The sequence below is a fragment of the Anastrepha obliqua genome, chromosome 3 (genome assembly GCF_027943255.1).
Source record: "Anastrepha obliqua isolate idAnaObli1 chromosome 3, idAnaObli1_1.0, whole genome shotgun sequence".
Lineage (NCBI taxonomy): Eukaryota > Metazoa > Arthropoda > Insecta > Diptera > Tephritidae > Anastrepha > Anastrepha obliqua.
In genome coordinates, this window is record NC_072894.1 from 46,754,355 (window position 1) to 46,770,281 (window position 15,927).

General features: G+C 35.5%; 1 protein-coding gene across 1 annotated transcript in view; it reads right to left on the reverse strand.

Annotated features, from left to right (window-relative positions):
- Positions 1-15,927, reverse strand: part of LOC129240668 (dynein axonemal heavy chain 3-like) — a 319,983-nt gene that overhangs the window by 35,997 nt on the left and 268,059 nt on the right. Inside the window, exon 56 of the mRNA XM_054876599.1 lies at positions 8,237-8,373. Coding sequence (XP_054732574.1) covers positions 8,237-8,373 — 137 coding nt within the window. The remainder of the gene's footprint in view (positions 1-8,236; positions 8,374-15,927) is intronic.

The following is a 15,927-nucleotide window of genomic DNA, read 5'->3' on the forward strand; positions in this document are numbered from 1 at the left end:
TTTTCGTCACAGAGTGTAAAATTATAGACAAAAATATGGTGCATTAGTGTTTTTTTATCTAATACTTTTTTTTATATATTTTAATTTTAATTTTAATATTAATTCTAATTTCAATTTAATATGGTACATAATTATTTAATTTAAAAAATAATATAACTCCTATAAAATTTTTTTTTTCTTAAAAGTAGAGAAAATTGTTGTTTTTCTTTCAAAGACCTGGTCGATTCAAACAAGAAGAGCTCGTTTATTTATTTCCATAATATTTAAGTAGAGTATCCCAATACTAATTTGTCTTATGCCAACTTACTCCAAATTGTTAGTTAGTTTTAAATATTTTGTGACTAGTTGCAAAGTAAACTTAATAAGAAACGAATGAAAAAATAAAAATTTAAATAACAAATAATAGAGTGAGAGCCCGCGACGCCCAGACCTTCGTTAAATTATAAAAGTTGGAAATTTTTCTATATACGTCTCCTATACAGGTATAAGCAAACCCAGATTATTAAACCTGGGTCGCGGTGGCTTTGGCAGGTAACAGGTAGTAAAGGTGAGTAAAATTGAGTCTCAAATTTGTAATAGTATAAAGCTTAGTTTTTATACATTTCAACTTACAATCATATCAGAAACTGCCTCGTCCATTGGCGGACACTTAGGGCGGTAACAACCCCTCCCCAGACACCCTAACATTCTAATTATTTATAAATCTACTTTCGTCATAGTATAAAATCTAATTTTTATATATGTTATTCAGAGATCTATAAAAATAATGTTTTCACAATCCCCAGACAGTTTCGATGGTTCCCCTATCTTCCCAGACATAATGAAGTCCACTCCAGGCGTGAGCGCGATGAATATATATGTACGTTGGTGCGAGTGAAATAGCGCGATTGGTCTACGGCGATCTTTTTCTGCGCATCAGCTGTCTTATACTCTGTATAATACTCCGTATTGTATATTATGTAGTGTGAACTGTTATACGTACAGCAAGCGTTTAATAATTTATTTGCAAAATTTATTATAAAATAAGTGGTCTAGTTGTGATAAAGTGTTGTCATGGAAACGGAGGAACCGGAAAAAAACAAGTTAAGTTGTTTTATTTGTAAGAAAAGTGAGGGGAAATTAATATTGCTTTCTGAAGAGACATTAAAAAAGTGCCGAACTGTTTTGAAAGTCAGAAAAAAACACAACCTTAAATATGCGAATGTTATTTTGCCTGATGAATATGCAGATGGAGGTTATCACCGGGAATGCCATAAAACATTCACAGGCGTTAATAAACAGTACTACAATTCGGAGCCTGCAGATTTAAAAAAGAAAAAAAGAGTAAACAAAGAGTCGATTAGTGTAGACAATTTATCTCCAGATACACCGATAGTACCTGAGTTCACTACCGAACTCGCAACAAAATCTCCAACATCATCAGAACAAAATTTATATTCTGAATTGATAAAGCTCCAGCCTTCAACCTCCACAGAACAATCTCATTTACCGCCTCAACATACAGAACCTTCAACAATTTCACAATCGACTTTAGCTAGTGAATCAGAGGTCTTACAATCGACAAGTTATCAAAAAAATGGTGACATTAGTACACCAGATGTTACTGAAGTAAACAATGTAATTGAGGACGTAAATACTCAACCCGAAAATGTTGTCAGTAGTAATGACTCTCCGATTGTTTGTATATTTTGTAATAAACAGAAGAAGAAAGTGCGCTCAAAAATGCTTCCACTTCATGCAGCTGAAACAAACCAATTTAAAGGTAGTATTTTTTCTAACATTGAAGGTTTAGAAGAATATAACGAGTTTTCAACTACATTGAATAATTACTCTGCTCCAAAAATATATTATTATACTGATTGTCGAGTTCATTTTAACAATGATGGAGAATCCATTTGCCGAAACTTGCCTGGTTTCCGCGCAATAACAGGGTACGATTACCATCCGGCATTATTTAGAAAGGGAAAACTAAGACCTTACAAACTATTAAAAAAAAAACGATGAATTCCAAAAAGCTTTTATAAAGTTCGGCGAAAATAAGTTAATAGAGGACAGCAGTGATCAGAAGAACATTTTCAATAGTATTCAGAAATATATATGCAGTGTATATAATGTTCGGAATGCAATTGATGTCAATTCTGCTCGAGTTCAGATGTTTATAGACTCATACAAAGTTTTCGACATTAATGAGGCTTTCAATCGAAAAAAATTGAGAAACTTTGATGCTAGCAGTTTACCACCTTGTGAAAATGAGCTACTACAACATTTTTTACGAGCTAATTATATTTGTACGATTTGGAACAATGCTCACTTAAGAAAACCTACTTCACATAAACCTGAAAATAATGGCTGGGTACTGGAAAATGATCAATACCATTTTAAATGGTTTGAAGGAGATCAGCTACCTACTTATGTCAGTGATTCTCTACAAGCTTTGTCAGGTATGTTATAATGTTCACTGTTTATGAAGAAATTATCAACCATTCATAATTATTCTAGCTTGCTTTAATTATTACAGAAGCTGATGAAGACGATGACATTCATGAGGACAAATCCGCAGAATGGAGTAGCGGTGATGAAGATAATCGAGATACCGACGAGGACGATGAAGTTGATTAAACATTTTTTTTGATTTAATAATAATGTTTGACACATTATATTTTTACTTTGTATTGTAATGGCTATAATTATAAATATAATTGAAATCTTTTTCGATTGGTTCAATTACGATCTAAATTATTCTCTCTCCTTACAGTAAAACTAACATGCATACAAATTTATCTTCTTAACTTTAAACTTCTAGAATTTTACCATCAGCTGTCGATTTTTCGTATTTTTTTCTGCACAATACTAGAAAAAATTTTCGATTGATATTTACAACTTTCGTAGATCTCCACTTGACTCAATAAAAATCGCATTATTGTATTGTTGATTTAATAATTTGTTGATATGAAAATTTTTCTGCGTTATCCTTTAAAAATTTACTTTTTTTATCTGTTATAAATGTATATAATGAATTTTCTTGATAAATTTAGAGAACAGATCGCACTATTTCACTCGCGCCAACGTACATATATATTCATCGCGCTCACGCCTGGAGTGGACTTCATTATGTCTGGGAAGATAGGGGAACCATCGAAACTGTCTGGGGATTGTGAAAACATTATTTTTATAGATCTCTGAATAACATATATAAAAATTAGATTTTATACTATGACGAAAGTAGATTTATAAATAATTAGAATGTTAGGGTGTCTGGGGAGGGGTTGTTACCGCCCTAAGTGTCCGCCAATGGACGAGGCAGTTTCTGATATGATTGTAAGTTGAAATGTATAAAAACTAAGCTTTATACTATTACAAATTTGAGACTCAATTTTACTCACCTTTACTACCTGTTACCTGCCAAAGCCACCGCGACCCAGGTTTAATAATCTGGGTTTGCTTATACCTGTATAGGAGACGTATATAGAAAAATTTCCAACTTTTATAATTTAACGAAGGTCTGGGCGTCGCGGGCTCTTAGTCTATAAGGAGGCTCTAAATCCATTTTAGAGCTTGAGCTTTTGTTTAGAATTACCAGTAGACTAGTCGCCGCAAAGTCGGTTATACGATAGGGCTTAAAAAGTACCCGTGTTAGGTATGAAGACACAATTTAAAAAAAAGTTTTGAAAGAAAAGAAAAATTCTCATGAAGCCAGATCTGGTGAACACTGGGGGGTACGGCAGCAATGTATAACGCAATTCATGCAGTTAGGCTTCGACAACTCCGGATGAATGTGCTGGTGAATTATCGTGGTGAAACAGCAGCTTTTTATCAAAGCCGTCCAATAACTCACTGTAGTATTATCCAGTGATCATTCTTCCTTTTTCTAAAAAATCCATGAGGATTTTCCGGCCGATGGGACTGTCTTCACTTCCTTTGGAGCAGATTCGCCGGGAGAAACCCATTGCTTTGATTGTTGCTTAGTTTCTGGCGTGTAATGATGAATATAGGTTGCATCAACGGTGGCAACTCGACGCAAGCATTTCGTCTAAATTGATCCAAACACGGCTTCGAGGTTAACAGCCGTAGCCGCTTGTAGTCCACCGTGAGCAATCGGGGCACCCATTGGGCCGACAGTTTTTTTCATCGCCAACTTATTATGCAAAATATTAATTGCCATTCCCGTCGAAACACCTGTGGCCTCCGTTACTTCGCGCACTTGCGTTTGTCGATCAGCGAGAATCACGTCGTGCACTTTTTGTATGATTTTCTCGGTAACCTCCAAGGATGTTCCCCGCGTTTAAATCCGCTGAACCAATATCTGACTGTGGTCATAGATGGCGAAGCGTTCCCATAGACAGCATCCAACTTTGCTTTATCTTCTCGCATTTTTTCCCATCCGACAACAAAAAGCGAATTAACGACCGATACTGAACTTTTTCCATCTTAGGAATAATCACGAAACCCGTCTCCCTCGGATAGCTGAGAAATCCAAAGTAACCTATCAATTAGTCCGAAATTTGTTTTGACGTGGTTTGAAAGATGCAGCATAACAAATTCCCTTAAGAATGCCCTCTTTCATCAAACACTTATTAAACGGACCTCGTATATTCTCCCACTCTCCCTAATATACAATACACACATGTACATATGTATGTACTTGCATACATACATTTTTTTTTAGCTCGGCAGAAACTTTAACTCGCGTTAACATTTGATCATTAACAATATTTGTGTTGCGTTAAGCTACAAATCAGCCGCTTAGAGTGGAAATTAAATTGAAAAATAAATCTTTTTACAAAATAAAGCAAAATAAAATAAATATTTGGTAATGATGCTAACTCTATTTTTGCATGCGTAAGCAGAACATATGAACTGTTAAATATAAATGAGTAAAAATTAAGCAGAAACAGTAATCATTGACAAAAGAAAATCACAAAATTAAAAAAAATAGCAGCTAATGAAATCTGACTTGAAGTTCGTAGGTCCAAAGCGAATGGGAGAATCAAAGCCGTTTTTGTTTAGTGATTAATAAAATTTGAATTTATTACGGCACATTTTGATGGTTGAATTGAAGCAAATGCATATGCAAAAAGAATTATTCACAACCGACTTTGAATAATGCCCCAATCAACCATCTTTACTTTGTAGGTAATATTCGCATTAATTTTTAATGTGCATCTTAGCAATTGCGTGTAACGTACACGCTGTGTACTTGTAGTAAGCTGAACATTTTGCAAATTGATGGCCATGAACGAGTCGAGTTCAGCTGAGTTGAGTTCAGTTTGTGAACGCCTCGCCGCAATTTAACGAAAAGGTTGATTGCAAAAAGCATAGATAAGAAGTTATGAAGAAAAAGAAGAGGAAGCTGTGTGAAAATTATAATGTTGATATTTTGTTCGTTGCCAAGGTCTAGGCGTTTAAATGCTTGACTGAGTAATGAAGACGATGGGATATTCCATTAAGTTAAACATGTACAACTGGCGCTATAGTGTTTTTATTTTATTTTGCCCTTAAAAGTTCCTCCCTCTCCTTGTAGGAAAAAGGTTTTTTACAATTTCTTGAATAGCTGCTCATTTACGAGTCATGCAATCATGTTTTCTTACAGTTTGCCTCGAATGAGAGGTTAAGAATTCCCAGCGAAATTTTTTTTCATAATTTTACTTTTTAATTAATATAATAACAAAACGTAACATATTTAATAACCTATCTTGCCAACAAGCGCTACGTTGGACTAAATAGGCAATCAGTAGACAGGCAATCGTCTCTTTCCGATGAGGGGCGCCCCTTGGAGTGTTTGAAAAAAGATTTTGGGTAAGATTTTCGGACCTTTGCGCGTTGGTGACGGCGAGTATCGTAGGCGATGTAACAAAGAGTTGTATGAGTTTTACGACGACATAGACATGGCGCATCGAATAAATATCCAGCGGCTACGTTGGCTAGGTCATGTCGTCCCTCCGGCTCTGGCTTGATGTTTCCAACTGGAGCCGGTTAGCACGAGAAAGAAACGACCAGATATGCCAAAACTCGGCATATACTGTGCCAATCAACAAGAGGAAGAACGTTAACGTAAGTTGTTAATCAGAAAGTTGTTTATTCAATCTCACCTTTTCGAAAATGAAGTATCAGAAATTATTTAAAAATATGTTTCTACTACTGTACCACATCATCAGATTAAATGGTTTCCCCACTTATTTTAACCAGCAAAAATAGAATAAACAAAATACACGTATTTTTCCCCCTATGACTCTGTTAATTGGTTTCCCCGTGTAACTGTCCAAAAACCTGTCTTAAAAATTCCAAATGCAAACTCCAATTTTGTTCAGAATTATTTGGAATAAAATAATTTACATTCCGAGTTTTCTATTTTTGCGAGAAGTTTTACCAATTCGTCCACGTACTCTTCATAATTATTTCGGAGTATTCTCTATAAAGTTTGGTTGGCAACATTGATAAAAAAATATTTGATTTTGAAGGTGGAGAGAATCTGAAGAGAACGTGTATTGTACCAGTATATCTTTGAATTGGAGAGGCTGTCAAATTACATAAGAGTGACTACTGTAATTACACAAAATAGTGATTTTATAAGTGAAAAATTATTGGATAATTGGATCTCCGAATAATTAAACCCATCGATGAATAAATACGACCTTCAAAAAAAAGAAGTGAGACACGAACAGACCGATGGGCTCAGTGGGCAAAAATTCTAACTGTTCAGCATCATAATACTGAGTATAATATTCGATAGTCTTTTTTTCTTTACGGTATACAAATGTAAATACTTTATACATAGCCATAAAAAGAAGATTCGGAGTTGGAGGAAAAGCTCTTGCTTATAAAGCTATCGGACAGTTATCAAGTCATTAGAACCACAGTGTTATTTGGAAATGGAAATTATAACATGATAACCGCCGTAGCCGAAGCGGTTGGCATTGGCAAACTTCCCAGTGTACTATATTTCTACCATGAAATTATCCTCTTAACATACCATCTGTTGTTCGGAGGCGGCCTAGAACTGTAGGTCTTCCCAATTGAGAGCTTTCTTATGTCATCATACGACTACATACAATGAGGCAGACATTTTCGCGGTGGATAAAACGAAATGTTTCTGAGCAGTTGGTTTCTGATGGATTTCCCTAAATAAAATATCACGGCATCCATCAGGTGAGCACAAAAAATGTCACTTAAGAGGACCCGGTGGTCTAGAAATTTCAAAAAATCGATGTTTTATTTTTTCGTATAGTATAGTATTATATTTTAAGAATATACTGTGAAATTTTCATGCAGAAATTCTGAATATTATAGCTTCTACAGTCCATTAACTAGGTAGCGAGTGCTCCGCTAACTCCTGTACCTCAAATTTTAAACTTATTTATCTCGAGACGACTTTTTCGACACGGCGTGGATGAGAAAAAATATTCAACCGAATCACTTGAAATTTGACTATGTTATTCATAACATATATGGCTATCGTCGGAACTAGAATCATAATTTTATTTAAATAATTTCCTATTTTTTACATTAAAAAACTAGTGAAAAAAGACCCGATTTTACGAACTTTTTTTCAAAAGCTGCCTACTAGATATCTTTTAACGTTTCCAATGAGCACCACGTAATAGGGACTAAAATGAAGTGAAAAAATTGACAAAGGTAATGCTAGAAGTACAGCGAAGAACCTTGTGTACCACACACTGAGGTAGATTACTTGTTCCTCACTGCATTGAAAGGTATAACGGAAGCTACTCAACTTCTTGGCAATTAAGCAAAGCTAATGTATGGTATATAGTAGATAATTGTGCCTATCGTGGTATCGTTACTTTGCTTTTAGCGAGTTTGTCCAATTGATCATCAGTCTGACCAGATTACCTTTTTCGTAACTTGGTGTAGCTTTTTTGTTTGTTCTTTGGTCTTAAAGTTTTAATTATTTCTGCCTGACATTTTGCTAGCTTTTTCTAGTTAAAATGTGATGATTATAATTATGTAAAATATAATTTGTTTTTAATTACTTGTAGTTCAATATTACACCCAGTTCTCTTTTATCATCTGGTCACACTATCGGCAAACTTAGCAAACTTAGCAAAAATTCTTTGCGAATTTTTCTATCGTGTTTACCTCATAGCTTTTCTGTCTCAAAATTGACATATGAAAAATTGACAAAACATAATCATAACTGTGTAAGGCAACGTAAAGTGGGCTACATTTTTTTCGGAAGATGGTTCTCAATATTCTTTTACTTAATTCATTACCAACTTACCCTTCGAGATCGCTCGCGCGAAATATCTGTGTCCAGGCTTTTTCCGGTAGCCAACTATTATCCGGATTAGGCGGTACTGCTTGCAAGCCAACGCCTCCAGTCAGGAAAAACAACAAATGTGATTTACTTATTTTCCCCTTTTGTAGTTTTTGTTTGTTGTTGGCATATCAGCATCAGCATCAGTGGCATGAGCATTTGCAATGGAATTGCAACACCAAAGCATTAACAGTAAATAAATAGTAGCGTCATTTTTGCATTTAGTATCCGTATAATAGTTGTTTGTAGATACATATGTATGTGTGCACGTGTATATATTTTATATGTATATATTGTTGGCAAAGTTATAGTAGTTTTATTTTAGTTATTGTGCAACATAGAAGTAATAAGAATATTTAATGGAAATGTTGGCATTTTAGTCGTTATCATTGCCACGGCCATTGTTGTTGTAGTTGTTTTATTGCAGCATTCATAGTGAATTAAGTAGATAAGTATTAGACGATAGGGCAAGGCTTTAGTAGTTGGCAACATTTGCATTCTCCAAATGTCCAACGCCCAACAGTGAACCATACGAATGCAGCATCGTTTATAATGGCCATCATAGATTCATAGTGTAAAATTGAGTTGGAAATTAGCAAATGCTACGTTCCATTTAGATGATTGCAATTTTAAGTTCGTTCGTGCAAAGGAGATTAAATAAAACACAACTGAGGAAGGGCTTAATTCGGTTTGGATAGCACTTCACATACACGCGCACATTTTAGTTAAATTTAATTTGGGCTGGATGTTAGTTTTTGGAATCAAACAAAAACACAGAGACAATAAGAATAGCTTGTAGCATCAGAGCTTCAATTACAGTTACGTCAGCTAATCTTGAATTATACAAAAAGTGGTCGTGGTTTTTCTCCGATCTCAATAATAAATATTTACGTGGGATTTACTAAGGTGGGTAGTAATACATATATCGGGTGTTTTTTCCGCTGCATGAGAGCTATCGATATCATTAACTATAGTCTGGCAACTGAGAATAACAAACTGTGTTGACATTTCTGTTCAGTAAGGTTTGGCAAGCCTTCACGAATCGTTTAAACGCCAGAAAAACGTTTCCAAACTGTAGAAATTTACTTTGAACAAAATAAATCTGTTTGCGAAGCTCATATAGCACTGCCGGCATCACCGATTCTTATTTATTTCGAAATAAAAATATCAAAAAATAGACGCCATGAAATTATCTACCAGGATCATAATAAAAATTCATTCCAACAATATTTCTATCTTGTACAGGTCCCGCCATGTACCGTTACGGATTTGAACTATGTATTATTTGAAGAATGGTAACACTTAGCTGTCATCTGATTTGACAGAAAATTAGTTTTATTCTTCCGCTGAACGAAAATGGTTGTGTATACGCTCAAAGGACCAACCACCCAATGCGTTTTCGCTTCGCTTCATGGGCTTGGGATCGACTTGAAGAAGATGAAGACTTTTACCGAAAAATCATCTTTTCGGGTGAAGCTCATTTCCATCTCGGCGGGTATGTTAACAAGCAAAATTGCCGCATTTGGGGCTCAGAAAACTCGCACGCACTCGAAGAAAAGCCGATGCATTCACAACGAGTCACTGTTTGGTGCGGATTTTGGTCGAGAGGAGAGCGTCAATGGAGAGCGTTACCGGGCCATGTTGAAGGAATTTTTGTTCCGAGAAATTGAAGAGGAGGATATTGGTGTCATTTGATTCTAACAAGATGGCGCTACTTGCCACACAGCGAATGCTACGATCAATGTTTTGCGCACTGTCTTCAAAGATCGCATTATCAGCCGAAATTCTGATATCGTTTGGCCGCCTCGGAGCTGCGATTTGACGCCGTTGGATTATTATCTTTGGGGTGCTGTCAAAGACCAGTGTTATGCCAACAAACCAGCAACAATTTATGCACTGAAGACCAACATACGCGATGTCATAGCTGAAATACAGCCGCATACTATCGAAAATGTGTTGAAAAATTGGACCGATCGTATGGGATGGTGCATGGCTAGCCTAGGCAGCCATATGAACAAAGTTGTGTTCCATCATTAACCGGAAGGATTGTACTTCAAAATAAAAACAAAAAAAAAAAAAACAGTTTGGAAAAATATTGAGTAGTTTCTTTTTTATAGCTTTTTTTATTTCCGTAAAGTTATATGGCGGACCCTTTATTATCACTATCATAGCGGTCGCCCTTGGGCAGGCAATGAGAAACCTCCGGGTATATTTCTACCAGGAAAAAGCTGGTCATAAAAACTATCTGCCAGTCGGAGTCGGCTTAAGACTGCAGGTCTCTCCACAAATAGGAGGAGGAGTTCGACCAAACACCCAAAAATGGTATAAGCGCTAATAGGAGGTGTGTTAAAAAAATAAGGAGAATTTTGATTATTTACAAAAAAATATTTATTTACCTATCAATTTCTATTTTATATTATATCTTTCAAAGTAATCCCCCTCAAATATAATACGCTTGTGCCAGTTTTTTTTCAGACTTCGAAGCAATTCAGATATGCACTTTATGGTATGTTCTTGAGCTCTCTCAGCGATGAGGTTTTTATATCCTAAATCGCCGCAAAACGCCGCCCTTTCATTGGTCTCTTCAATCTTAGGAGCAGGAAAAAGGAAAGGCGACAAATCTGATGAATACGATGGCTGAGGCATGATAACGGTGTTGTTTTTGGCCAAATCATCTTTCACAAACAAAGGAAGGGAGCAGGTGCATTGTTATAATGCAAAAGCCATGGTTTTTCTCCACAATTCCGGGCGTATTTTTCGTACTGCTTTACGCAAATGGCGCATAACTTCAAGGTAATACTTCTTATAAGACTACATAAGACCTTATGGTAAGAACTCCTGATGCACTACGCCATGGTTATTGAAGAAAACAGTGAGCCAAACCTTGACCTCCTAGACTCTTCCATTGGACGATTGGGCTTTTATTTGCATGTCGTAAGCATGTACCCATATACCCCTGATTCGTCACCAGTTTTGATATGAGTTTTAAGCAAATCTGAATCATAGTTAACGTCATTCAACAAATGCTGAGCGATGCTCATTCGACGTTGTTTTTGGTCAAAATTCAACAATTTTGGAACGAACTTCGCTTCCATTCGCTTCCGAAAAGATTGCATGGGACGAGCCAAACGTATGCCGACATCCTTAGCAACTTCTGTAATTTTCTTCACTTTCTCAACATTTTCATCGGTTGTTGATGTGCTAGGGCGTCCAGAGCGAGTGTCGTCATTCACATTTTCTCGACCTTCTGTTAAGAGGTTGTACCACTTATAAGCATGTTTTTGACTTAGAGTACTTTCACCGTATGCCTATGTCAACATCTCAAGAGTTTTTGAGCACTTAACTCCATTTTTTACACAAAATTTGATCCAACTTCTTTGATCCATTTCTTTCGATAGCAGAAAATCGCCGAACACGCAAAACTTTTCACTTATTTATGCCACTCACAATCAAACTAAACCTGCTATATTGCTAAAATCATGAACATTTCTTCGAGACGAGTGTATCAACATAAAATAAACAAAAAAATTATTTTTTGAACACACCTCGTATACTAATAATTTTTGTTCTCAAGCTCTTAAAAAGCGCCCGATACCAAGGGTGGGAGAGCTGTATAAAGTCGTTATCTTATATAGCCAAAAATTTAAAATATCACCTGCTTCGTATTTGTTTTAGATTAAACATTTATACCAAATATGTATAATATATTTTTAACCTTATTTTCTTTGTTTAGAATTACAGTTACATGAAAGGTGGGCCCGGCTATTTCGCCAATTTTTAATAGCAGCCATGGCTAAGTCGGCTACTCATATCATTCTGAGCATTTTAATACATATACATATATATATATGTCTATACCCTCCTTGCAGAAGAAAGCCGAACTATTATGGAAACATTCTAGTTCAGACATTGATATTTGAGAGAAGAAATCATACCAGTTCGTCATTGGCTAGAATAATAGCAAAAGTAAAATTATCAATTTGTCTGCAATTTAGTTAATTTTTTTAGATACGAAAATTTAAGTCTTGGCTATAGGCACACGAAAAGTATTATGTAAATATGTATAAGTAGATACTGATGAATACATTTATTTGGAAAACAATGTATCCAAGATTATCAAATAAAGACAACAATTAGATAATATTGGCATAAAATTTAAGTTATTTTCTTTATATGTAGCCGCGCATTACAAGTCAGTAAAATTAGAGGAAGCAAGATGCATACATATATAGGGGTTTCCAGTAACAGGTGTTATCTATCGCTATCGAGAGATGATGAATGATTTTTTATGGCCGGAATTGGATGGTATTGATCTGGAAAGCATTTATTTTCAACAAGACGGCTCTACGCGCCACACAAGACACGAAAAACTTTCCGTTATCTCTCGAAGAGGTGATCACAATTGGCCACCGAAGTCTTGTGATTTAACTCCTTGTGACTTTTTTCTTTGGGGCCACGTGAAAGAGAAAGTCTACGCCAAGAGCCCAGGGTCGACTCAATTCGTGAGGCTATCGAGGACAAAGGGCTGCCACTTTGCAATTCCGTTATGGAAAATTTCATGAAAAGGATATTGTCCTGTAAGCGTGGTCGTAGTGGTCATTTGCCTGATGCTATTTTCCACTACTAACGGCATACCTTCCTCTTTATAATGAAATAAACATCCGATTATTTATATAAAAAAAAAACATTTTTCTTTGAATATCAAAATAACACCTCTTATTGGAAAACTCTATATAATGCTACACTATCTCAGTTTAATCATCAAAACGGCAAAAGAAATAATTATTACACATAATTTACGTCCGAAATGTTTCCATACATTTACCTAAAAAGGTAGTATTCACTTTTTTTGCCACAACAAACATTTTTTGTAAGCACTCGAAGAAATTTCATTCTCTAATTATTCGGAGGAAAATCTTCGGACACCGGACACATAATGTGTGAATCTGAAATTTAACTAGCATTAAAATAATTTGTGTTCCTAAGGTAAATTCCTTAAATTTCCTGATTAGTTTTTTAATGAGTTTGTTTTGTTTTTTTAGGATTTACTTATAAGTAAATTTGAACCAATTTTTGAATGTTTAACCAATTACTGTAACTGTAAAAGTTTCGTTCAATTTTAAGAGCAAACAAATTTTGTATACAGTCTTAATATGAAGAAGAATACTTGTATTTAAAACATTGGAAATGAAGGGAATGGATGGAAACTGGTGTAAAACTCTGTTATTAGAAACGTATTGCACCAGAATTTTTCTCGACTATAGTAGTTTAAACTGACATTTTAATTGGTTTTTTGCTGATGCATGGCCGGACAATTGACATTTCGTAGGGAATCGCCGTGTTAGAAATACCGCTTGCTAAGATTGAAAAAAGATAGAACACGCAGTGGTCGAGCTGTAACGTGAAGTGGTATTATTCTGGTTCACATCTTGTATTTTTCCTGATATGCTTCTCGATGCTTTCATGCTGTTACATTCAGCTGTTATGTGAACAAACTTATATGTATGTAATTCCGTTCGACACAAGTGCTCAGGTGTAGACATAAATAAATGACATCAAAAATATTGAAAAAAGTGACTAAATGTTGGGTGAAAGGCATTGCAGTAACTCAACATGTAAAGCGGAATTGCACGTTAATAGATACTTTAACTCGAGAGCGCACTCATGCACACGTTTTTCGTGTCAATGATTGCCCTCCGTCTTATGCCAATTCGGTATTAATTTTTTCATATTAATTTCTTTGTTTTACACTTTTGCGGACGTCAATGCTGTTCCATTAATTTTGATAATGTTGCAAAATTACGCGGATGGTACAGCATTTAAACTTTAAGACCATTTGCCACTCACTTAACTTTTTATAACCGTAAATTGGTATACACGCGCACATGCGCCCAAGGGTATTACATATATTTGGGTACACTTAACGGTTGAATGTAACACCATAAAATAAGCAGGATAGACAGATACACATACATACATCTACATATATGCACCAAAATTCTTAGAATGGTGAGGGTAGTCGATTCAGCCATGACTGCTATTAAAAATCAGCGAAATCGGGCAATAACCGCTCTCACCTCCCACATAATTTTATTTAAAAAAAAAAGAAGAAAAACAAAACAAAAAAACAACATCTCTGTTATAAATACAGCAAACTTACTGAATTTGGTACAAATGTCCAACTATATTACAAGAAAAAAATACGATGCGGGTACAATATTGAATAGTGGGTGGTGACACACCCGGTTTTGGATATTTACTGGTCTCGATGACAACTTAATAAAACTCACCGAAGCTTGGTAAATGTATACCTTATTTAGATCCGACAGAAATACATAATTTTACATATGGCGTCGTACTTCAATTATAGTTGATATTTGTAAACTATACAGCATGGATGCAAACGCTCCGGCTCTGAAAGTATTCGAAGCGATAACAGCTGGTGGTATCAGAGGAAGATGAAGGCCTTCTCTATTTTGGAAAGATCAGGTGGCGAAAGACTTAGCTTCACTTGGTGTTTCCAACTGGCGCCGAATAGCACTATAAAGAAACGACTGGCGCACTTTGTTAAACTCGGCCAAAATCGCGTAAGCGGTTATCGCGCCAATCAACAAGAAGATCAAACTATACAGCAGCAACATACAAACTTAAGAATTCGTTATTCAAAAATAAAATTGGATAAAAATTTTGCGCCACCTTGTATTAATGAGATCGGACTTTTTATTTGTTAAGACTAAATTTCCCCTCGTCCGTCCGATGTCACGATTGCTAACTCTCGTTCTCTATGAGTTTATTTGATTCCAAAAATTAACAGCCAGTACAAATTAAATATTACTAAAATTTCTGTATTCAATAAATACCGAATTTAGCTTTCCTTACTTCTGTAAGGAATATGTACATATGCATAAGAATCCGGTGTTGAGTAATTAAGTACATATTTGAACTATTTTGTATACAAATCCGTTCACCAACTTTTATGGAAGAAAATTGTTATTAAACTATATTAAATCCAGTGGCACAACGGTTTCTGATAATTGAAGTGAAGATTGTACTTTGCCCGAAAATAAGCATGCATCGAAATTTTATTCCATCTAACGATATTTCGCAGCAGTAAAACCACAGCAGCTGCACTACTGTGCTTGATTTACTGGTTCATTTGGACGGAGGCACTCGGTTTGCCTACATTATTTGCGCATTAAAGCTGTGAAAACGGATCGTTTTTTAAGCATTCATTGTGTTTGGTCGAACACTTCTTAATTCTAATAAAATAGGAAAGCAAAAAGGGTTAACAGATCGCAAAGGACGAACAAATTGATATCTTGACCTTAGAGGGACTTTCAAATCACCAAATTGGCAAATGAATATTTACGTGAAACAAGGTGCTTTCTTTCGTAAAAACTACAAAGCAGAACTCTGATGGCTTTAACACCGAACGAAACTCGCAAAATCCTTAGGATTGCATCAAATTCTGCCCTTTTAATAGCAAAAATTAAAGAAATGGCAAATGTTGCAGCCAGCAAAACCATCATTCGAAATTACAAAAAAACCACCTTTGAACAAATTTTGCAAAGAACGCCACCTCGATTTTGCAAGGGACCACATGATTTGGAGTTCTAATATAGTACAAATAACGATCCCTGTGAATGGGGAAAAGA